Source organism: Phoenix dactylifera, chromosome 6 (assembly GCF_051530095.1).
Source record: "Phoenix dactylifera cultivar Ajwa chromosome 6, Ajwa_hap1_PhDact_Kaust_v1.1, whole genome shotgun sequence".
Taxonomy (NCBI): domain Eukaryota; kingdom Viridiplantae; phylum Streptophyta; class Magnoliopsida; order Arecales; family Arecaceae; genus Phoenix; species Phoenix dactylifera.
The window spans coordinates 36,018,354-36,043,973 of record NC_143195.1 but is presented as its reverse complement, the minus strand read 5'-3'; the positions used below and the strand labels follow the sequence as shown (position 1 = coordinate 36,043,973).

Genomic DNA, 25,620 nt, shown 5'->3' with positions numbered 1-25,620 from the left:
CAAGAAGGAAACGAACCTTGGGCTCAGGTAACGCCGTAGTGCCGGTCCTGATGCCGGAGGACGTCGGGCTGGGAGAGGTTGGAGTTGCGAGGGTAATCGGATGAGACCGGTTCATCGTAAACTTTCGATTGTAACCACTGAAAACAAAATTAATCCTTTATTTTTTTTTTGAACATAAAAAAAGAACATATCATACATCCTCCCGGTGTTCGCCCAGACAACGTAGCGGGGTACCAACAAAATGGGTGATAGGAATTCCGTTCACAGATTAAGGAATGCTTTCTCCCCATTGACTTGGCCGCTCCGCTTTATTGAGAGGATAGAGAGAGGAGGGGGGGAGGGAAAGAGAGGGCATAGAGGGCTAACAAGTGGCAGAGTATCCAAACAACAGAAGCAGGATTCATATTGGCAGAAGCATCAAAGAAAATTAGCACCTCTAAGTTTATTTCTAACCCAGAGGTTATAGTGTAACACCAGTTTAAATTGCTCTATTGGTAACCGATGAGCAATTACCGAGTACATAATGATGACATTTTCGCCAAAATCCCCCACGGGGTACAAAGAAATATATGAATGAGAGGCAGATTTAAAAAAACAACTATTCGATAGAGCAATCAAGTACAAGATGCGGCCGAAAAAACTCATTAAAAAGAACAAAAATAAATCAAGCACCTCCCTCAGCAGCAGCAAGCTTTCTCCTCTGCTGATGCTCTGCAACTTTGTAATCTACCACCTCCCGGAACAGGCCTGGGTTAAGTTCACAGTCTGTGCTTCCATAAACGGCAGCCTGGACGCTGGCCATCAGTTTAGCAATTTCTCTGCCAGAGAACCCCTCAGTTTTAACCGCTGCTTCCCTAATCACATCATCAGTTATGTTTTTGATCTCTATTTTCTGCTGATGGCGCCGGAACAAGTTGAACCAACTAGGCTTGCTGTCCCCAGCCTTTGCGATGTATTTGTCCAGATAAAGCTTGAGCAATTTAAAACGTTCCTCTTCCCCAGGCAGAGGGAATTCAAGGACCTCATCTATACGGTCTGCAACGGCGGAGTCGAGGTCACCAGGCCGGTTGGTGGCCAGGGCAAGAACGATGTCCTTGGATTGGTCCCCTGTGCGGAAAAGGAGAGCATTAAGAGCACTCCGTTGGGCTTCACTCATGTATGTCTTGTTGCGCCTAGAGAAATGAAGGTATGTTATACAGCTCAGTTTGTCCTTTCCTGGCATCTACCAGCACATTCATGTAAAGAATAGCATATATGAATTTACCATATAGTAATAATGTTATCCTATGCAGACTGTCGTAGAAAATTTTAGCGGGCAAGGTCACCATGCATGCAGCATAAACTTTGGTACGCAAAATTTTCAAAACAAAAAATTGTGTCCAAAGCTCCTCATAAAAGGGAGCAAGTGGCCTCAAGAGGTCATGAGAAGTGAGAATTTAGACACTGAGAAAAACTACAATTCAACCAGGTAGTGGATAAATTATTCCGTTTTTCCAACAAGAATATAAAGGTTCAAAAGGTGGGGTGACATTGTAAGATGTTTTTGAAAGGTCGTATCAGATTATTGCAATGTAATGGCATATCTGAATATATAAAAGGCAAAATTGTGACTAATGATAAATGACAACATATTTTAGCTTACATCAGGAAATCAGTAAGTTTTTTGATCTAGCCATATTTTGATTGTTTGATCTAGCCATATTTTGATCATGCAATGTTCAAATATGTAGATCACTTACTCGCACAAAAATGCATCCGCTTCATCGATGAAAAGCAGCAAACCCCTGTTAGATTTCTTGGCCCAATCAAATAATTGATGTATCTTGGTCACTGCCTGTGAGCCCAATGGTGCAACATCTCCACCAGTCATCAGTGCATAATCTAGACCCTAAGAATCGTCAGAACAATCAGTTGGAGCACAGTAACTAACATTTTGCTTTCTTTCATAATTAATAATTACAACATCAGATAGTCACTTACAGATTTACGAGATAGTTCTCTGGCAGCCATAGTTTTTCCTGTACCAGGAGGGCCGTAGAAGAGCATGTTACGAAATGGGGCCTGATGGGCTTTGGTATTAGCAGTTGCACTGGCAAGCTGTTCAATTCTTTTTTGAAGGGAGGGATTCAGAATAACATCCCCAAAAGCATTTCCGTTTGTTCCTGTATTCTTTCCTTTAATCATTTTGCGTGATGCTGAGCTCATGGCACGAGAGAAGAAACCAGACCAAGGATACTTCCCCCTGGATGATTCTCTGATTAGAGATGGTTGGCCCAAAATACGATCAACATATCCCCAAACCACTCTAGCACCTTCTCTGGTGAGGAAAAAGACATGAAAGGCATCAATCAGATAATTTTCTGCAAATAGAAAGGCATCTGAGAGTTTAAACAAATAAAAACAAGAATAAATTGTCACTATAAGACTATTAAGACATGCTGCCAGATTGTGTAACAAGGGTTGAGGTTACAGTCTAACCTCAATGTTTCGGGATCTAACCTTGTGATTGTATGTCTCATTCTGAATGAAAAGGCAGGTCATTCGACCATCTGGATACATCTGTTTTTTCGTTTTAATAATCAGAGGTACATATCATAACCAAGGGTATATAATCACACCAAACATTATTAGATAAATAGGTACTGGCTCAGCTTCAGAATTTAATGACTGGCCCTGGTTTCAGATGCTTTTAAGGTTTCAAGCTTCCCTCTTCATCTACCGCCACCAACTAAACAAAAAGACAATTATTACACTCATTGGAGACCAATAGAGGGCTGTCAATTTTTAGACTAGTTTGGTTTCTACCTCCACACAGACAAACAACTCCTTAAAACCTTCATAGTATATCCATTACACTAGATTTACTATTATTTCATATGAATACTGTATGAGTACCATGTACAATGAAGAAAAAATATGAGGATTGCTGACTCACTTTCAGCATCAGCCCTTGTGATTCTTCCATGTCCCAGCTAAATCCAACTATAAGCAATAAACAACGAAGGCAAATTTAGAATTCATTTTTTCTTACTGATACACCTGGTATCTAGATAATACATCAAGACTGACAAGACAACAATACATAGCTCAACACAAATGTCTCATGCTTTTCCGAGTTGCATTGTCAGCAGGCAGATGATATACCATTTTATAAGTCTAATCCCTTGTATCAGTGTCAGCTTTAAAACCCTTCTCCCCTAATTCCTATCAAGGACATAAATACAACCATAGAATCTTCAAGTCAAGCAGGGAAACTTCGATATTGTAATTAAATTAGTGCAGCAACGCATGATTGGATTCAAAGTTGCACATATACCAACAGATTAGTCCTAATTAGTTTTTTTTCCCCTTTTAAACCTTTTGGATTTGTACAGATTCTTCTTTCACCCAACAACGCAACCGATACAATACATTCATTTTTGCCAGCACTACATCTTGGCAGCACTAAGCTGAACTTTCTGGATAACTGGCGAAGTGAAGCATATAAAGAGGTGTTAAGAAATTGGAGAAGGTGTGTATAAAGGCAATTATCACGTCTCAAGATGGTATTACCATCTTGATTTACTGGCCAAAAAATGTACTAAAAATGTAACTGCTAAGTAAATATAAATGTCTGCTGACACTCCAGTAATCATATATAACTGCATGATAAACAAGACCAATAAGCCTGAACAGATCTTCACATATTGGTCTAGTAATTCAACAACTGATTCTTCCATTTAATCTTCTGCAGACAATAGATTCGTTCATAGTGGTATGGTATTTTTAAACTTAATGAAAACTACAAAATATAATAGGAAGTTTAATAGTGTATAGATCAACATTTAATTACTACAGCATAAGCAGAACTAGCTAGCCTGATTAGATTTGTTTGGGTTGGCTCTGTTAACTAGTTCTTCCATTAAAGATTCACCAGATCTTCTCTCACCTCTTCCATCCAAATTTACTTATGGCTCCTCTTCCACCTAAAACAATCTTCAACACCCTCAGCATTTCTCTATTTAGTGCCATCTTCAGTTTTCCCTGGTTATGATGAAACATACAAAAACAACCTCACGTATGATCTCTCTTATCTTTTTTCTTTTTTTCTAGTACATCATGCACCTATTTATTGCCTAAAATCCAACCTATCCAACATAACCTGCCTAATTGCATTTTCCAGAACTTTGACCCATAAAGACATACAGCATGACCCATCTAACAAGTGCATATCCATCTTATCAACCTTCTCTTGATACAACTAATATCAACCAAGCATATATCATTGTCGCCTTAATTTCATAAACCGATCTGTCATCTATAAGATGACCTATAGTTTACTAATGCTGTATCCCTACTGCAACCTTATGCTCACATGTCACACCATGAGTAGCTCACACCTCTTGCCGCTTATTCAAATATGATCTAATGAGAAGCCTTCTTCTAAGCAACCATGAATATTTAGGTTGCTTATCACATACCCTCCAAAGGTTGACGAAAATTATAGGCTGCATGGGAAAGCTCAGCAACCTGGTGGGAGTTGAAACAATACTGAGCCCTTTAAATATAACTTCTACAATCATCAGCCAATCTGTCTTCACAGAATGCAGTCCAAAGCCAATGTTTGACCTAAAATAGTTAGGCTTATGGGAATATATTGGATTTAAATGTGGTGCGTGACACAGGTTCATTGCAGGTGTCAACTTGATTCTCAGGTCCATAAAACAAAAAAGGCGAATCAGAACAAGTATCCTAATCGAAATTTTATAATATAAAGTTCGTAACGTTTAAATTGATAGAAATGTAAAGGATAAAGATGTTAAACTTCTAATTCATACCTAAGCACATAGAAATGATAGCCATCTACAAGAAAGTAATCAAAGATGATTATTTTAAAAAATTAGAAAGTATGTGCTTTAGCATTTTTCCTATTGAAAAGTACTTTTACACTTAAGAGGGGCTAAATACTAACTATTTGGCTTGGCCGAGCCTATGTCAAAAATTTGATTTCTATGTCCATGACCATGTAAATTAAGTATTGTCAAGATCATTTTTCCCCCACAAAATTAAAGGTTGGCTCAATCTTAGGATTGTACTGCATGGATCAATCCTACAGTGAAGATGAACTTGAACCAAAAACATGTCTGCCATTAAAAATCCATGAGAAAGTGCATTTCATATCCCCTAAATTTTTCATTATTATTCTTGGTAAGTAACTTTTGAGGGTTATGCTTCCCGCTTAAGAAAGAAATCAGTTCTTTTAATCTTTGTTGCCATAGTATTTGTCAATACCCTCTAGCATCATAATTAAACATGATAAATCCCTATAGATGAGGAATATCCACTGACAAACAAACACATTCTGATAATTGCATAAACAGTCCCAGCACCATTAAAATGATTTTTTAAATTGTGTATATTTATGACCAAGTCTAGAGGCTCAACACCTTTAAACTTCTCGTCCTTCTTGAAATTGGGTAATGATGGCTATAAGAAGACATCACAGAACCACCAAGAGCTACTCAAGGCATGGAAATAAAACTCCAGCAGGATAAGAACTACAATGAACATTTCAAATACTAAAGGGTACATGAACAAATATTTCATGAAAAATAAATATCTTAATATTTATATACCAAGTTGTGATGTTTACCATCAACCATCATATAGCATTTATTTAGTTGTTGGTGCTCATTATGACGTCCATGTAGTGCACACAATGATCTTTCTTCTTGAGGAAGAAGTTCTACCCAACAATAGAGTAGCCAAATATGAGCAAAAAGCAACATGCAGTAACTCTCAAAGAACAAAGGAAAATAAAACTAAAAGTTTTATTCAATTCAAGATGCTTTTTATAATCGTTAGGCATCCTTGTTTATAATTGTAGGACCCCTTAAACCTTCCTACAAATATGTCCACATAGTTAATCGCAAATAAGAAAAAAAAAGAATATTAGCCATATTATGCCTCTTGATAAGATCTATGACTCATCTTGACGTTGATTGATTGGATAATATGTCTGACTCATATTGACATCGACTGATTGGATAAGATCTCTAACTCATCTTGACGTCCTTTGATTAAATAAGATCTCTGATTCATCTTAACATCGCTTGATTGGATAAGATCTCCAAGCAATCAGTAACAGCTTTCTAGAACTAACTTAGGCTCAAACCCAGAATCGAACCCTTTTGTTCCTTTGGCCACCCTTTGATATATATAAGTTTAAGTACATATCAGCCAAGTTATTAAAATGTGAATCATTCCCACTAGGTTGGAGAAAACTCACCCCAAGTCAAAAGCCTTGTATTTCTCCAACAAAGCAAGGAGAGCATCATCAACTCAACTTCTGGCATCCAAGAATCTTTAGTGGCTTGCTTGTTCTTCCATCTGACTAAGTATTGAACATAGGATGTGATCCATGTTAATGGATTGTTCCTTAAGCATCAGTTCAACTGGATCTTTTGCCGCAATTGCTGGCACTTGAGCTAAAGCCAGTTCCTCATCCTCATCTACATGTAAGTCCGATGTGATGAATCGAGTTGCAGGCATACTAAGGCGCCGACATATTCTACTTAATGCTCTCTCTACTGAGGTAGTGGGTTTTGACCTACTAATAACCTGCACAAGGAAGATGCAGATTTTGGAGCTATCTAGTCTTCTTTCAAGCATGGAGGTACTCCTAACTTCTCTTCTACCGATGGTTTTCTCTTCTTTGAAACTTAAGTTTGCATCCTAAATTATTCCATGCGAAAGAAGATCATCCAAGAACAACTCTGGAGGATTTGGAGATCATTTTGGACATGACAAAACCATGGCCATGGTACCTAAAAAAAAGTACTATTGGCCCTATTGCGGTGTGATGCGATCCAATTCGTGATGAGATGTTTGGTATCAATCTTTTAACTTCTACTAAATTAATCACATGGAATGAAGTGCTAAGGAACTTGATACTGCTACATCTTTCAGAAAGTGTGGACCTAAACAAATTGGAATGTAGAAAAAGAATTCGTGTGGCTAACCCTAACTAGTTTGGGATTAAGGCTTAGCTGAACTAACTTCTACTTAATTGGAGCATACAAGCACCTACTAAGTCAGATACAAATCTTGAATACCTACTTTATAAACACCAGAAATGCATTTAATGCATTCAGATGCAAGGATAAGAGCAACAAATGGAGAAGAACCTTCCAGATTTTTGTCAGTGCCATACCTTGTAGTGTAAATCCCTGCGGCAAGTGCAGTTACACCCCCAACAGCTACGACCAACTTGTTTTGATCAGTGAGTATTGCTCGCAAACCACCTACGAGAAATTAAGAAAAGAAAAGAAAAAGAAGGAGAAACCATAAATAAATCATTACGAACTTTGAAAGCTTAGAGTTAGTCAGAATCCTAGCACATAAAGTGCAATAATCCAGACAGCATGTTTTTTATGCACACAAACAGAAGCTTGCGATTGAAATAGTTATTCAACTATGTACAAATAATAAACCATGGGGCAACAGGATAGCCTGCTCATATATGACTTGAACATGTAAAAGTTGGCAATGCACGATTCTAATCAACTCGGGAGAGGAAAAGGTAAGCAGGGAAGAGAAAACACACTAGCTTCCCAAGAATCGAAGCTGAATGTTAATCTGCTGCTACTACTAGCTAAATAAAGGCTGTTGCATACATAGAAGATGTGACAAGAAATGAAACTGGGTCTTTTTGGGAAAGCATCGTGTACAGTTAAGTACAGCTAAATATTACTAATCATTCTTGTGCAGCTTCGCCTATCTTGTATAAACAATATATGAAAGCCAGTCAATCAGCAACTCATTGAATTCAAGAATCATCTTAACTATTCTGGTTTGGTGCTCAAGTAACATTGTGCTACATTCTTAAACAGAAAGAGAAATAAGTGTGCAACATGTTACAATCAAATATTTAATGAAAAAACAGAAGAATTGTGTCTTTCATAACTCAGGAAATATTTTGCGATTATTTGCATGAAATGAAAAACTAAACTGATTTTGTGTAGTTTCTGCAGTGTCAATCATATTCTTGAGTCGTTGTAGGAGGTACACCAAAGGCAGCTCAAGTCCAGCAGGAATTCAATTCAGGCCTGGATTCTGGGGCCTGATCCTGGCCCAAAGCCCCTCTTACCTAGGCCCAGCCTGATCCAACAGATATCAGGCTGGCTGGGGCCAGTTATTAGCTAATTACGTCCATCGAATATGCTTTTTACATGCATGATAACACAACACTTCAATAATCCGTGATCCATGACTCCAACAATGGTAATCAGGAAGAGATATGGTAGACAAACAAACATAAAAAACTATTGAAGTTTGCTTTAATCATGTTGACAAGGTCAATCTTGCCATGCCCCTACTTTAGCATACTATATATTGATTAAAGACCATCAGTTACATAAAGTTTCCATCTGACAAGATGATTTGAACTTTGATAGGCCAGAACAATTGACATGTTTCCATAAAAATAAATGGGAGAATAAGCATGTACGTCAGTATGCAATCATTGTTTAAGTTTTGGAAGTTGTCAATCATATGACTATAACCATACCATGAAACAACACCCATCTTTGTCTATTACATTGCAACAAAAATCCATGGTTCTTCACTAATTCAATTAACAAAACTGACAGCTCAGTGGCATGCATTCAGAAACATGATTATGCAACCACAAAAAACACATAAATAGGTATCATTATGTCAAATTTTAATCATGAATTCCCACTGCGTCTAAATTTAGAAATGAATTAATGTAACTGATAAATATAAACTTGTTATGACAGGTACAAAGACATGGAACATTTTCTTGTAGTAAAAAATTGGCATTGGATAAATGTATTACTAGGTTAGCACCTCCTATATGTTCAAACGTTGTGTTAATTGCTGATACCCATTTCTCCCTCTCTGCATTGGCTCGCTCGACCAGCATCCTTCTATTTACCTCTTCAGCCAATTTGGCTTCATGTGCTCTTCCTTCTGCTTCTGCTAAAGCCTTAACTCTGATTGTTTCACGTTCTATCTCTGCCTTCTCCTTCTCTGTCTGTCTTCGCTGGGCTTGAATATCTTCCTCAGTAGCACGCCGTATTTGTTCCAGCCTGATGGAGGATTCCTCTTGCATTTTCACAAGTTCTTGATTTCTTGCTCGTTGACTTTCATGCTCTGCCTGCAAAATAGCAAAAAGAAGCTAATTAACTTACACAAGAAGGGAAAAAAGAAACTACCTATAATCAAAATGATATGAGGTATACCTGCATCCTTTTTCTAGCCAATTCATCCTCATAGCGAGCCATTTGCGCCTTCGTTTGTGCCTGGTGTTGAGTAAGTTTTTTCTGCTCTTCATAGATCACACGCTGCCTGTCCTGCAAGATAGTATAATATCAGATTTAGCCACTTAATAGCCCACATCATCCCAAATCTTAATGTGATACATTCCAATTTGAGCATCAAAGTTAAGAAACAGCCAAAATATGTTTCCAGGTGCATTCAAATGAAACATTCCAAGTTTGCAAAGAATAAATTTAACTGTTACTTTAACAATCACCTCCATTAACAGGCCAACTTGAAAATGCTTCCACCAAATTACTTGCAACAGTCAGGAATGACAGTGTAACATCCATTTCAAACATTTGTGCTCTCCTTCTTCCCTGGGTTGGAGTGAGCACATGCATGCATGGCACTCTCCTTCTCACTTGGAATGGTGTGAGCATGCACATGCGCGCACCACGGGGAAGGGGAGGGGATTGGGGGGGGGGGGGGGTTTATTGGATCCCAAAGCCACCAATGTTATAAACAGTTATAACTGGTGAAAGAATGACAACTTCAATTGGTCTGATAAATATTAACTGAGATTTATGTTATAAAATTCAAATGACGTCATTAGGAGGGGAATAGGTGATTGAAAACAAAGAATTTAGAACCTGATTCGCGTCAATGTTGTTTTTGTGTTTTGTGTCTCTGCAAATTAGTGCAATACCACATTGAGATTGATGCTGAAGACAGCATTTTTCCACAAAACTTCCGCTGTTCCTTGCTTTTATTTTCACTCTTTTTGGAGAGAAATAAATCTTTGACTCCGAAAGCTTTCAAGATTTTACAAACAATTATAAAAAATAAAAGGGTATGATGCTCAGTCTCGTTCGTTTTTCTTCTTGAGTTTTTTGAAAACAAAAACAGAAACGAAAAGAAATACCAAATGGCCTTAAGAAATTTAGAATTGGGAAAGAAAAATAAAAAGAAAAGCACTGATACGACTAAATCTTACGGTCTCGTGCTGAGCTTTAATTGCCTCAAACTCCACCTTCTTTGCAGCCAACTCCGCCTTCCTCGTTTCTTCTTGGTGCTTTAATAAGTCAAATACCTAAAACCAAGGGAAAAAGAAAGCCAATTTGAGATCTCCTGTTATACAGAACCAGCAAAAAGCAGCAGATCGGTACCAGGATTGAACCTTTTTCGCCTGAGACGACTTCTCGATCTCCCGAATGGCCTTCGCTCCCCTCTCCAGCGCTTCCGGATCAAACCCCGCCGCCGTTGTACGAGGGTAGTCATTCCGAACCCTAGTTTCCTCCTTCGGCGCGACCTCGGGAAGAGGGGGGGCGGTCCCAGGGGACGCCTGCGGCGGAGGCGCCGCCGGAGTGGAGGAGGAGGACGAGGATAAGCCGGGGAAATGGAAGAAGCCGTCGGCGTAGACGTGCTCCGCCGCCATCGCCGCCGCTGCCAGGGCTCCGGCAGCCGCTACCGCCCGAGCACTAGTCATTATTCTTCCGAGATAGCGAGGCGGAGAGCAGAGAATTCGAAGGCTTTGGGGAAGAGAAAACCCTAAGTTGGAGGGTTTTGGTGAAGCAAATTCTTGAAATAAAAAAGGGGACGGTATTGGAGGGGAGGCTGTAGGGTTTAAGGGAAGGGAGTTGTTGAATTATAGCCGTCGATCTTAATTACGTGCGGCGGCTGTCTGTTTGATGCGTCGTGCCGCCCAAGCATGAGCGATGGGCTAGGCTTTCACTAGGCCGCCACAGCTGGACCTTAAGCTAACCCAAAAATCTCGGCCCGGATGTAGAGAAAAGTTCATTAGCTATTGGGTTGGGTTTAGATCTAAGCAACGAAAAAAGTGTGGATTAGAGAATGGCCGGCCGTTGGCAGCACCGAGTTTAGGCCCCCATCCCCCACCTCCATCTCTCCGTCTCATCCTCGCCACCCCCACCCCCATCTCTCTATCCTCTCCAGCTCCACACCTCCCTCCGTCGCCACTGCCAACTTTCTCGCTGCCTTCTAAAAGAGCTTCCACCCTTGCTCCACCACCACCGCATCACTAACAACTATGCCGCCGCATCATGGATCGGGTCTGGAGAGAAGTGGGCTATCAAGAAGCCTAGCACTTTGGGTAGGGACTGCTTTGGGTGTGGGCACCTGATTGTGCGACATTCATGATTTGGTAAGGAGCCTAGGTTTATTCCAGGTAGTCCATATGTTCCAGAAGGTGAACAAGATTGCTGACTAGGTTGCCTCATTTGTTACTCAGCACTCCGGTGCAATCCTGTGGATGAGTGATGTTGCCATCCCTATTCTACTAGGTCATTTTTTTTTGCTTCATTCTTCTTACTGTACTTACACACGAACTGTATGAGTTGCCGCTATACCAAAAAAAAAAAGAAGCCCGACACCCAGCCCAACGCCTGACTAAATACTACGTTCAAGCCTGGCCAATTTTGATCTTATATGGGGTTGAGACCGGCCTAAACGCGGCCTGGCCCGCCCGATGAGCAGGACTATAATATAGCACGGGCTCATCGGAGAGATCGAAGAATATCTGTTTAAGCTACGCTGCATGTCTTCATCCGGTTGTTAGGGCTATTCCTCTAATAACATTTACCTGAAAATTCATTTTCTAGCACAGACAATGACATGGATATAAGCATGACATTGACACCAAATTTAGAGCTTGTTTAGAAATTCCTGCATGAACATGTAGAAAGAATTGCGCCTAGCCCACCCAACTAATATCTTCTAAAAGCCCGCCAAAATTCTAGCCTAAATCCTAAACCCATAGACTTCAAAGATTTGTGAAGCTCTTTTTTCACTTCACAAGATCCTGGCTAAGATTGTGTTGGGTTGATACGAGCAATGCTCAAATAGCCTTTCTAGTCCATAAATGCAACAGGATGTTCAGTTCCAACACTTCCATGAAAAAAAGCAAAGAGAAACGGCCCCTCCTTCTCTCACACGCACATTCCACCCAACTTCTATCACGCATTTGTACCGTTACAAAGTACTTCTCATGCTGCATCACCCACTGCATCTTGGGATTCTTCCTCCAGACCAGAAATCAATTTATTGTGGAGAATTAGCGCCTTATTCTCAAACATTTATTCAAACCATTTCATTTTTGATCTTATATCTATATTATTCTGCCTTTGTCATTTAGTTGACTTTTTATTGGTAGATTTCAAATTTGTCTACCAAGGCATAAAACCAACTTAGCCTGATTGTCCACAACTTCACTAATCGGCTTGATTGATTTGGTGCGCCAATGACTCTCAAGGGTGTTTCATCCAATTTGATTGGCATATTTGATGGTTGAAATCAAGTTATCTTTTTTCGTAAAAATATATTGTTAACCTTTTTCCTACTTTCCCTATGCAGCCCGAGGAAGGGAGAGAGAGAGAGAGATATATCTAAATTGGCATATTTGTTAACTTAATCCGGTCATTAGTAAGAGATTGATATGATAATTAGAGAGGGAGGGAGAGAGATAGGGGAGTCTATCAATCTATGAGTCCAATAATTAGGTATTGTAGGGCGAGATAAAGAATTGATATGGATTAGCTCAATAGATTAAATTAGATTTTAATTTAGATGGTAAGACTATGTTTTAAAAATTGAAAGAGAAAGAAAAAGAATATGTGTCGTGGCATCATGAAAAGATGGCAATGAAATGAGACTTTTTTTATCCTTTTTACAAGAAAAAGGAAATAATCTTTGTTCTCTTCCTTCTTCTTTTTTTCTCATCCTTCTGCAGTATAATAGCATTGATTCATTTTAAAGTAAGCATGTTATATAACTCGCAAGTTACATACATGATATTCAAATAGTTGCAAAACATAAGGAGATGACAAATTGAAAGCTCTCAGCTTACTGAAGTAAACAACCTGCATGAAAATTGCAGACATAATGACTTTTTTTTTAAAAAAAAAATCCTCAAAATACTTCATCATATGGTAATTCTGAAATTAAATTAGAAACTAAATATAATTCCTTTGCAAAGATAAACTTATGGATTCACACTGCAAAATCTTTTGTAGGCAATATCTTGGCTAATATTTTTTAATTTTTTGTTGGTGAACTTTGCTAATATTTCATTTTTAGAAGAGTGCAAGAAAAAGACAGCCTACGTTCTGAATCACATGCATCGCACATGACGCATAGTTCTTAGTTCTTACCCAAATCACGGTTGGTACAGCATCGCTTGGCGTGTAGGTCTAGGTCGCCCAGAAGCGGTAGTTGAAGAGATAAGAACATAAAGGGTAAAAAAAAAATTATTTGCGGATCTTAAATATCCAATTTTGCTTGCATATTTTTAAAATCATTATTTACATGTATATTTTATAAAATATTTATTTTATTATTTTTATTTTTTATATATATTTATACCATCAATGAAGTTAAAAAATTAACGATCTCAAATTAGAATGCCTAAAATACTTTTAATAGTTGTGAAAAAAATATTTATAAAGCAATCATAAGAAAAAATAAATAATAATTTCAAAATTTATTTTATTTTTAATTAAAATAAATATATTTGTTTATTAACGTTGCTAGAAAAATCGTAAGCATTTGTAAAAAATAGTATTTTATAAAAATAAAAATAAATTTTAAGGAGTGTACGTAAAATTAAATTTTTAGAAAGATTTTTTTTATATAAAAAAAGAAGGAAAAAAAAAAAAAAAGGCCTCGCTCGGCCGCCTGAACCGACGCAGATACTGTCCCTGGCACTATGCCACATATCCAATGGCAGTGGGTCCCATGCAATTCATTCCAACGTTGCGACAATCCTTTCGCTGAAAGGGCTGTCCGATGTTTACTCCCCAACAGCTAAATCAAGCCCCCGGGATGGTGAACCCCTGAGACGACCCCGGAATAAAAAGCCGGCGGTAGTTCGGAGGGATCGACGGTTTCCTCGCTTCTTCGCCGAGGGGAAAAAAAGGGGAAGGCGAAGGAAAGAGGCGAGGAAAAGCCTGGAGGCTGAGCTAGGTTTTAAAGATTTCGTCCCGAATCGTCTCGATCTCTTCTCTGGGGCGGGGCGGAGGTCGATCCATCCATGGCGGGGGCACTCCAGTACTTAGAATCGCAGCGGAACGCCCAGCCGGACCTCGCTGACTGGTACAGTTCCCTGGCCGACTTGTACCAGCGGAAGCTCTGGCACCAGCTCACCCTCAAGCTCGAGCAGTTCGTTGCCCTAGCCGTCGTTCAGGCCTGTTCCTTCTCCCTTACTTCTTGTTTTTTCTTTTTTATAGGGTTTATGGATTATTCTTTAGTTGCGTTCGTTGTCTTGAGTCCAAATGGTCACGGGAAACCTTACAAAGGTATGGTGGGGGACAGAACTATCTTGTAGACAAGGTGTTGTAGTTCCTAAAGACATCCCATTCTCTCTGACTAATTCAATCATTGAATCGTGTTTCAACTCAGAGAATCATTTGATACTGTTCTGATTGTTTGATGAAGGGTACTCTATATAAGTTTTTGGATCCTGTACTAGATTAGTTGTTGGTTTTTTCTACATGTAGTTCTATTATGGGGCTGTCTGTAATTATTGTTCCATATCCTAGTAGGACAATCTGTCTCCTGGCTGTTTGAAGTTTAGTTCATCCGTCATATAATCCGAGCACTAATACTACAATAGAATGGCAGGCTTCCTGTGCGCTACTTATGGAATTGCGTATAGCTGAAAAGAAAATAAATCTTATGAACATGGCCTAGGCATGACATATGCAATCCTTAAATATTCGCTTGACATGATTTGGTTACCTGAATTGCTCATGAATCCTTCACCTATGAGAAGCTGAAGAGAATCTTCCTTTTCATACTTTAAATAGATTTAACATGTGATAATATGGAGCTAAAGATTAAACAACATTTACTTTACAATGTTTTATAAAGAGCACCATTGGCTGTCCAGGTGCTATCCATTATGCTTTCCATCTTCTTTGTGTGGTGGATGGTATGAATATATGAATTGGTAACCTATGTTGCCACCCCCCCCCCCCCCCCCCCACAAACAACATCTGCACTTTGTGGCCTAAAATCTTAGATGGGGCCTAGCATTCCCCCCCCCCCCCCCCCCCTTATATCTTGGTCCTTGGGTTGCTTGGGCTGGCTCAGCCCATTGACAGCCTTATCCTCAAAAGCTTTGTCACTTGAATTGGCTTGTCACATATACACGATCCATGGTTATAAAGATAAATGGTGTATAGATTCAATTTTAAGGTTAGGTTTAGGACTCTGTTTTTCTGTGCAGTTAACATGGATGTTGGTGATGTTTTCTTTGAATTCCCTTAGTTGTACTTCACATGTCGATACCAACAAAAACACCATTGAAAACCACGGGCTTTGATATTGTCCATGTCCTTTAAAGCCAAAGCCAAAACAAAGTGTCTAATAGTTAGTTCTCTTTCATGGCAAGATTCCCTAGTGTAGATCCATAATATATAAGGGGTTTGTTAGGCGATATCTCTGATCTACTTCTGAATCTAGCTAGAAAACAAGAGGCTCATAATGGAAGCAAATGGTTTACTGGAGGCTGCAGGTCTAGGGAGTTTTTGTTAGAGTTGATTTTAATAATTGATCTGTTACATCTTTCTTTTAAATCTATTTTTTTTCTGTTTTAGTTGGTTACAGAGTTTATATAACTGACTTTAAAACATCTAATAGTCATTTTGGTGATCAGATGATCTTCGTGGAGCCATATCTGTGATTAGACGGGGGATGATGTGGCTTGACTTCCATTGAAAGGCCAAATCAGCCCTAATTAGTTATTAATGAGGTCCCATAGTTAGGCCAATCACTAAAAAAAGACAGAGAGAGAAGAGGCACATGACCTCTAGTCCCTCTTCCCTTGAGTGTTTGTATACCCTAAGAGGGATGCCTCTTCCCCTCTTTCTTACTTTCTCGCATTTTCGGGCTTGTCACTTCTTGAGAGGTCGTGTCTCTTAGAAGAGAAGAGGAAGAAAAGGGAAAACTAAGAAGACATGATCTCTCAGGAGAAGAAGCCTTTCTATGTGGGGGTGGTTTCGGCATTCCAGAAAGGTGGTTACGGATGTACACTATGTAAATTTATTTTTAATTATATGTAATCATTCTTTTTAAGGATTGGAAAGTCAAATACATTATTCCAAGAGATCTGGCGTTCTCCTTATTCTCTCTTCTTCTTCTTTTCCTCTCTTTGTTTCTCTCATCTATCTTTTCTCTATTTTCCTTGCTGCTTTACATCTGAATCTAACATATTTACTTGTTTACTGCATAACTTACTGAGAATCCTCTTTTAGTCAGATGTTATAATGCTATTTAATTCTTAAGTCTTTTACTTGCTGATTTTCTTTGCATGATTTACTATCCTTATGTTTGCTATATCATAATTTAGGGTTCCTTCCATATTTATTGCATGTTAGTTCTATTTTGATGTGTGCTGGAATTTCTGGACAACTGTAAAACCTTTTTTTAGTTACAGTTGCACTATGTAATCCTAGAATACAATAATCCAGTGGTTTTTAACACTCTTTCGGGGGTTTAGCACTGGAGAAAATTCAGGGTGACCCCCTTGTAGTCTTTGTGAAAGGGGCCTCCAAATCACTCTTTGAGCAGACTTAACCCTAAGATTGCATCAATTTTCTAAGATCACACACTATCATTATTCTTCCACTTCCTGGTGGTTTGCAAGAATAAATGTATGCATTTTATTAGTTCTTGCTTTGGACACTTGGTACTAGAACAAGCTGTCACCACCTTCACTATTTGTTTTTCTTGCATTCTTGACAGTTATTTGAATTAAAGTGCATCTTGTTCCTTGGCATGTACATTGTGTTTTGATCTACAAGTTATGCTCCTTTTTTCATTGATGAAAACTCAGCAGAGATTTTGCCTCATGCATTCTTGAATGCCTCTAGCTCTTATAGGTGGGATAATCCTAGTTGAACTCGACATATAGGTATTCAACATTTTGAGAACTTCACTAAAAAAAGCTGTAAGTGACCTAGCTTTGTTATCCGACATCAAAAGTGCTGGCAGCAAGTGCGTCACTTTGCACAAAGACCATAATTGAGACAAACTTTCTCCAATTTGTCATACCTAGTTTATGATTGTTACCTGGACACATCATTTTCAGCTATCCAGAAGTGTTGACACTTTTGGATGCTTTGACATGGTAGGACATAATATGACATGGCTGGATACTCCACTTTGAAGGGTCCTATTGACATTAACAAAAAAATGTCCGACATTTTGCACTTTTTTTGGAGTGTCATGTAGGAGACTCTTACTTTTCAGTGTCAAACACTTTCAGTGTTCTTAAGTTTTGCTAGATACTTTAAGCAAAGTGTTCCTTATATGTTTAATACAAGGTCATCAAGATTATATGGACACCTTGTGTAATTAGTCCTATCTCTTTTGAAGTAAGATAGGGGAACGCTTCTTTAGGGCATGAACCATTATTATTATTTTTTAAAAGTCTGCGAGTCTTCTAGTTAGCATATACATTTGATGGACAGGGAAATGAATGTTTTAAGTGTATGAAACTTTGTTCCCATGCTTGTTGAGATACCTGGAAAATCTGGTTGAGATATTCTCAAACTCTTTATTGTGCTTGTGCATTTGATACATTGTCCCCTCTGTGTGTGTGTGTGTGTGCACGTGTGTGCTTCCGTGTGCATGCCCTATTTTAGTTTATTTGTGTTCTAATCATGTTTGACTCTGAATACATGTTTTTCTTTGTACTGCTCACATTCTTTATTTGTTTTTATTCCTATCAGGCAGGTGATGCTCTCATACAGCTCTATCATAACTTCATTACGGAGTTTGAGACAAAAATCAATCTCCTGAAACTTGCACATTTTGCTGTGATAGTTTCACGTCGGTATTCAGAAAAAGAAGCTGCAATTAGCTATCTTCAGGGTGTAATTGAAAAGTTGCATGCTACAAGGGAGTTACGAATCGAAGAGCCAATTCTATATGTGAAGTTGCAAATAGCTGCATTTGATCTTGAGAAAGGGAATCAAAGGGAGTGTAAGAAACTTCTAGAAGAGGGGAAGGCCACGCTAGATAGCATGTCTGATGTCGATCCTTCTGTACATGCTAGCTATTACTGGATATCTTCTCAGTATCATAAATCTTGCCAGGAATTTGCTGAGTTTTACAAGAGTGCACTTCTTTATCTTGCATACATTACAGTGGAGTCGCTTTCAGAATCATTCAAGCTGGTTAGGTTTTTGTCTCTATGATAATTTAGATGTTGAATAAAATGGAAATGCTCTGTTTTCCTGAATTTGTAGAAATTTCTTTCATGCTGTTCTTTTTCAACCTTTTCTGAGCACCCCAAACCTAACAAGATTTTTGGATTGGCCTGTTCTTCTTTTTTCCGCCTTCCTCTCTTCCCACTTAACACCTGCATGATCTTACCCAGAAGATATTTTGTGCAGACATCCAAAGGGAGCCTTACTTTAACAGACATCAAGTTTATTATGATTTTTTCACTTTTTTTTACTCTAACCATACTTGCTGCTTGTGAAATAAGCTCACAGTCCCTTTACAAGCTTTTATTATCTAGTCAACCAAAATTTCTTGTTATATTTTGATTTAGTTTTTCACTTAGAAGTTGCTGAAAAGTAAATTGTTTAATCTTGTAATGCTTGTGGTCCTTAACTACTTTTTTACCTATTTTGCATATTCAGGATTTGGCATTTGACCTTTCCCTTTCTGCTTTGCTGGGTGATAACATATATAACTTTGGGGAATTGCTTGCCCATCCAATTGTAAGTGGAAGTTTTACATAAACATTACATGTTTTTATGGCTTGTTTTGAACACTTAATTGTTTGTATTGTGTCAGAGAAACTTGTTTTATTCTTTGCTGTAAAGAAAAAAAGAATTCACTTGATAATGCTGTATGAAGCGATACATCTGGACTTCTTAAGCTTTTAGTTGCATTTTTATTATTTTTGTTTGGGCAAGAGGGTTTTTGTTCTTGGTTTAGAGGGATTTTATTCGTAATTTATCTCATAGTCCCATGTTAATTTGTACTTTTCCTTTTGTTTGCATTTATTTATTCTCCTTATATGTTACTTTTATCAAAAAAGTGTGTTTAGATCAATGTTCTACCTGGGTGTTGCATTGACAATGAAGAAAATTTACTCTATCTGGATACTGCATTGACATGAAGGAATTTTACTGGGTTCAGAATTATGTACCTATCTTTCTTGATGTGGACTTTCTCTCTCTATATATATGTAGTTTAGAGTCATATATGCCTGGAGTATATGATCGATAGTTTACGAAACACATAAAACTATATCCTTTTTTAATCACGGATGGGTAGAATTGTAATACCAAGCATGTGGATTTTACTCATGGATATTGAATGGTAGTACACTTATATATACGTTCAGGCATGCACAGATATTTATGCACACATGCATGCAGTGCATGTCATGTAGTAAGAAATATATATTCCATAAATATGATGGTTTTTTTATTAATGTTTTGGACCATGTTTAGGCTAGCCTTGGTCCAGTGCTTCCAGGTGTTTTGTTTTTGCTTGTGATAATTTTTCAATAATTGTTCCAAAACTCTGAAATCACTTTCTAATGCAGCCCCTCATTTCTAGGGCTGCAAATAATAGGAATGCACAGAAACAAATTTCAGATCTGATTAGATCTGAATATTTATCCTTTTTCACAGCCAAAACAGTGAGAAAGTAGAAGGAAAGAAATTTTAGATCTGATTAGATCTGAATATTTGTCCTTTTTTACAGTCAAAACAGTGAGATGGTAGAAGAAAAGAGAAGGAATGGCTCAATAGAGGAGACAAAGGATAGAGAGGAGAAATAATAATAGAGAATAAATTAAGGTTTGCCGAACTAGTGTCAGGCATCGTTCCGGCCGGTGACCGGGTCGGTATGGTATTGGTATATACCATATTGACCTCAGCTGTACAAAAACCAAGCTATCCGGATGATGCGTGGCTGGTTACTTGAATACTGGTACTTGGCAACTTTCTTATTGATTTTTCTTTTTTGGTAAGGAACTCTTTGATTTGTTTAGATTAATTGGAGTACCTAATAGATTAAGCTCTGTTGAAATTTTAATTTGAAGTAGAGTTTATCTGGGAGGAGGGGGGCCAAACCTGTTTCTCTTTCTTCTCTTGAGCACTGTGTAGATAGTTACAAGATGTTCTTTTAAAAGGAGAGTAAATATACAAACCTTGTGTCACCATCAAAAGAAAGTTCCATGATTGTGTATGATCTTGACTGTTTGTATACTTTCTGACAAGCACAACTCTAGTTTCCTGTAATTTGATACCTCAGCAAAATTGCATAATTGATCTGATTAGGTTTCCTTACAAATAATTCACTGCCATATATTGCTAATGATCGTTGTATCGACCACATATTTACCCGTTTTGTTATGTATTACACTCATTTGTTATTCTCCTCATCCAAGTCTTAGCCTAATGCTTGGGCTATCTTTTGATTCGGTGTGCCTTGTTGATCCAATGTGCATTATTTTCCACTGTACCATTATTCAGCTACCACGTAGTGATGTTCTTGATCCTTGCCATTGTTTTATTATGCTTATATTAAAGTTCTAATATCTAAAATTTTCACCTTGAATGCATCACTGTCTGAATCTGCAAACACAATTTCTTATAATATTGAATGGCTATAGAAGGTGAAATTATCTCGAAGCATTGAAAAAGATCAAAGTGAAATGGGAACTCTTGCCAGACTGTTGTATTTTATTTGTTCTTTATTCTTCAATGGAGTCCGGGGAGAGAAAATTCCGCCAGTATAAACTTAGTCTGAGGAGAGAGAAAATTACGCTAGTATAAACTTTAGCAGATTACCTTTAATTTTTTTTGGATTTTAGCAGTAAGTCTGGATTTTGGTAGAAACTCCAAATATGACATGCAAAGGAAGGAACATCTGAAAGTCTTCAGTGTCCTAATTTTTATTCTATGATAAGAAATACAATAATGGGTTTCTTCGAAGACAATACGTGATTTGTGTATATTTTGTAAAATGTACGTTTCTTTCTTTGCTTATTGCTTGCGATATTCTGTTCTTTGTTTTATGAGTTGATGCACTTTGTCTTTGATGTGCCTTTTGGCTTTTGATCTCCCACTAAATAACTCTGAATTCAAATGTACCACTTCCAGTTAGATAGGTTGAGCTTACAATATGTTCTGCAGATCAGTAGTCTTCTTGGAACCAAAGTGGAGTGGCTTTACCATATACTTCAGGCATTCAACACTGGCAATCTGATACGCTATCGAGAACTCTGCCAGGTCCATGATGCTGCTTTGAGTGCACAGCCTGCATTAGTAGAGAATGAGAAGAAGCTGATTGAAAAAATCAATATTCTTTGTTTGATGGAAATCATCTTTAGGTAAGGTCTGCTAGGCAGTGCCAAATATGTGCGATACAGTTTTTCTACAGTACAGTACAGGGACCTCAAGTTTTATGCTCATGTTTGTCATTTTTACATGGTGCAATCTTGTTCATTGCAGCCGGTCATCTGAAGATCGAACAATTCCATTAAGCATTATTGCCGAACGAACCAGACTCTCTATTGAAGATGTGGAATATCTTCTAATGAAAAGCCTCTCTGTAAGTTATACTTTCTGTATTTTTGTTGACGGGGCAGGGAGATGTGCCCGAATGGTCATTTTGTAAACTCATGAAATGAAGGATCAATCTTTCGAAATTCTTCTCGACAAGGAAAGAGTCTAGACAAAGGGTGGGGGAGATGACTTTTGACAAGGGGTGCTATATTCACTCTAAGGCACATATTAGCCGAAGAGCCAAAGGAAATATAGTCTCATTAAATTATAAATCGAGCATTTTCATCAGTCTGATGTTTAGATGTATCCTAACTCACTTGTGGTTGCGTAGTATGGAAAAATCCAGTAGGAGTATATTTTTTTTCCCTTGCTACTTCATCACATTGTATTAATGCTTCAAAATCCTGTACAGGTTCATCTTATTGAAGGCATAATAGATCAAGTTGAGGGCACAGTTCACGTCTCGTGGGTGCAGCCTAGGGTTTTGGGGATTTCCCAGATCAAATCCTTGCACGATCGACTGGATACATGGGTAGGCAAGGTGTATGAAGCTTTGTTGTCAGTCGAAGCAGAGACACCTGATCTAGTGGCATCGTGATGCGTTCCGTAGCCTCTCCTTTACATGCTCTTTGTAACAGCTTACGTCACAGAAGCAAAGGAAACATTGTTGCGGCCCTTCTCCGGGTCCTATTCTTTTGATGCCTCGAAGTATCTTTTGTCCACCAGGAGCGGTGGCTGAAAGCTGACCTGAGGCCTGTATTCTTTGAATTTTTCAGACTAGTCTTCGAACTTGAAATATGCTTACAGGGACAAAGGACCATATTTTTCAGGTTATTGGATATTTATGCAAGATTATGGTAATGGAAGTTGGTCATAACTGTTTTGAGCCAACAAATAGTTTGAGGACGATGAATGGATGATTGGAGTCTCTATAACCATACGACCAGGTGATGACCGTTGAGGGATTCAAATCTCGAACAGCTGTTGCGAGACCCCTGCAAATAGTGTCAAGTTCCACGAGGGGTATTGTACCATCAAAACACGGGATAAATGCAGCAACTAAAATTTTTTGTTCGTGACACGAATGACAAAACCAGACTATTTGATCAACTATTTTGATCAAATTAAAGCAACAAAATTAATTTTATGCAACCTATTGATGGGAGAGCCCAGATAGGTGATATATGAAGGCATGATACCACACTGATGGCAAACCTCACAAAAGAGATGAACCAGTCAGCTGCGCTCTGTTCCCCTTGAAACGCCTCCACACTCCTAGTATTCCGAATTTGCCGCAACAAATAAGCCACCAAGGGATGTCCTATGTGACTGTTAAGAAAGCTAAAGCTACATGATCATGGCCATGGATGTTGGCAGTCCAAGCATTTGTGAAACACATCTAGACTTGCCAAACCTTTAACTGTCGGAAAAATGTCTTTTAGAATGTTGAAATCCTCTTAATTTAATAATACTATTCTGTCTTGATTATTTATAAGTAGCTTTCGGCACATAGAAAGTAACTAAAATAAGTTATAGAGTAACATCTACTGAAGACCTCTTCTTTACCTCAAGACAGGATAACTAAAATAAGTCAACTTATAGGCCTCTTCTCTTTTTATAAGATCTATGCGGCCTGATGTGTTAAGGAGTGGAGAAAAGTTGTAATATTCTGATTTTTCATCTTGCCGAATATAAAGAACGGTTGATTCGAACATAATGGTTTCGGTTTAAAATATATTATCAAGGGCACTCTTTTTAGAGTAAAATTCTTACTGCCCAGATTTTTAATCTTGCAAAAAGACACCAATACATCTACAAATATGTCTATTTTTATATGGTACGGGACCTCATCATGGTTCGTATGTACAAACAAAAACCAAAACTCGGCAAGGTAAAACAAAAACTTGAGAATATTACTACTTTATTTTCTCTCAAGGAGGAGAAAATATTATTACTTGTAAAGAAAAATTACAGACGAACGACCACTCTTCCTTTTAGTAAGTCCTAATCTAAACAAAAGTCCCAACCCGACTCATAAAGTCTACACTAATCGGAATCAATCAGTTAAAGAGCCCTAACCTATACTTTACTCTCTTTTTTTTCAGTAGCAATGGAGGAATCCACACCTATCTCCAAACTTGACCCGCTTACAATATATCCAGTCAAACCCACACCTAGCTCTACTGCAACAAGAAGTTCAGAGCGGGGCAATACGTATGAGCCGCCTTTCCTCCTGCTAGTACCTGATCCCCGTGAGCGCGGCCCTTACTGTGAGCTCAATCAGAGGCCCGTCCTCCAACAAATAGGCCGCATCTTCAAGCTCGAACAAAGCCTCGAGGTCGATGCTGACGAACTTCTCCTCCCACTTGGCGAGCTCCCTCAGCGCATCGCCGTCGTCGCCTTTGCGGTCTGACCCCTTCAAGGTGGCGGTTGGGCGGGTGGTCCAGTACTCCACCACCTTCGCCAGCGTGTGGGCTTTCACGCCGGCGACTGGAATGCAGTGGGGGGAGTGCCCGTCCTCCATCATCATCCTGATGGTCTCCGACGACATGGCCGCTTTCGCTTCCACAACGAAATCTCTACCGTCCGTGCTCCTCAGCCTTATCATCTTCTTGGGTCTCGCCGCCATGGTGCTCGTCGACGACATTCTCTCTCTCTTTTTCTCTGTGAATACGTTATCTGATGGACAGGATTGGAGGTGTTTATATAGATTGAAGTCCTAACCCTACCAGGAGTGTGTTCATGCTTGTTAATCTTGGTAGGAATAAGAGTAGAAGAAGTAACTACGAAAGAAGACGTTGCTCGACATCATGTGATGACATTTTATTCCTTTCCTGAATAGGAATGTGATGCATATCATATTCCATGTCTGATGACCATATTCCTTGTCTTCTTAGGACCCATGGCTCCTAACTTTCTTGCCGGTGGTCCATAGAAAGCCGCGCAATGGAGAGGAAGACCTCGAGGTCCTTTCAATGCTCGCCGGCCACACGGGTTCACGTGCCATCGAACAAGAAAACATGGGCCAACGGTCCGCCGGCTTCCAAATTAGGGCCCAGGAACTATCCAACTCTGAAAACAACCGATCCTGTGAAAATTCGGAACCAATCTGACTGAATCTACCTTCAACAAGCATCCTCCAGATCTTAAGCTGATCCATTACAAGTCCTAGTTTCATCTGGCTAACTCAGCTCCTATATCTTATCATAAACGTGTCCGAGTTTGAATTGGCCCGGTAAAACTAGGATTTTTGAGAGAATAACTACCTACCACTTATAGATTATAGATTCGGGGACTGTTTGTTGACAATTGCTCCTTAATTGAAGTAGTAAAATTGTGTCAATCAAATCCTTTGTGGTGTTTCCAAATATTTTCGAGGCGGCGATCACTCAGTGATTGAAAAGAGGATTCCGTTGTGATTTCATAACTAAAAAAGAAGTACAAGTTGCTTACTAAAAATCCTATACATGCATTCCACAAATACCCAACGTCTCTAATTCCATTACTTAAATCCTAGCGAGCTATGAACCAAGTATCCCAAGCCAATATTTCTTATCCCCTGCTCTGCTCTGCTCTGCTTCTGTCTAGGGTTTGGGAGATAATATCTTGCTTTGAGATAATTACTGGTGAGATTGAGAGCTTATGTATTGAAGATCTTCCTCTGTCTTATACCCTTCCAATTTTTTATAGGTCATAGACTGAACTATGTAAATCTATGTCTCTTTGCGAGTGCTCTCTTTGCTCTCATAATTCTAGATCTAAATTCTTTGCATAACATCTTTTCTTCTCGACTCATTGATTTACT

General features: G+C 38.7%; 3 protein-coding genes across 6 annotated transcripts; 1 reads left to right on the top strand and 2 right to left on the bottom strand.

Moving 5' to 3' along the window:
* Positions 1-417: 417 nt before the first annotated feature.
* Positions 418-11,413, bottom strand: LOC103720988 (uncharacterized). 3 transcript variants are annotated; one of them, XM_008810990.6, is made up of 8 exons: positions 10,442-11,413; positions 10,259-10,354; positions 9,246-9,356; positions 8,851-9,160; positions 7,193-7,283; positions 1,981-2,317; positions 1,740-1,888; positions 418-1,172 (listed from the first exon to the last, which is right to left on the bottom strand). In XM_008810990.6, the coding sequence occupies exons 1-8, from the start codon at positions 10,748-10,750 to the stop codon at positions 665-667; spliced, it is 1,911 nt and encodes a 636-aa protein (XP_008809212.3). In that variant the 5' UTR covers positions 10,751-11,413; the 3' UTR covers positions 418-664. The 3 variants fall into 3 exon arrangements, with proteins under 3 accessions (XP_008809212.3, XP_088580091.2, XP_088580092.2); XM_088723965.2 differs by having other exon boundaries at positions 418-1,107; positions 10,442-10,882; XM_088723966.2 differs by having other exon boundaries at positions 418-1,222; positions 10,442-10,881.
* Positions 11,414-14,157: 2,744 nt separating this feature from the next.
* Positions 14,158-22,710, top strand: LOC120110787 (26S proteasome non-ATPase regulatory subunit 13 homolog B-like). Of its 2 annotated transcripts, none has more exons than XM_039126373.2 (6): positions 14,158-14,461; positions 18,012-18,458; positions 18,930-19,010; positions 21,444-21,640; positions 21,762-21,861; positions 22,228-22,710. In XM_039126373.2, exons 1-6 carry the CDS (start codon positions 14,309-14,311, stop codon positions 22,411-22,413), a joined length of 1,164 nt encoding a protein of 387 aa, XP_038982301.2. In that variant the 5' UTR covers positions 14,158-14,308; the 3' UTR covers positions 22,414-22,710. The 2 variants fall into 2 exon arrangements, with proteins under 2 accessions (XP_038982301.2, XP_088580090.1); XM_088723964.1 differs by having other exon boundaries at positions 14,309-14,465; positions 18,016-18,458.
* Positions 22,711-24,051: 1,341 nt separating this feature from the next.
* On the bottom strand, positions 24,052-24,444 carry LOC120110918 (SKP1-like protein 4). The gene has a single exon (XM_039126960.3). It carries the CDS (start codon positions 24,442-24,444, stop codon positions 24,052-24,054), a length of 393 nt encoding a protein of 130 aa, XP_038982888.3.
* Between the last annotated feature and the right edge of the window lie 1,176 nt (positions 24,445-25,620).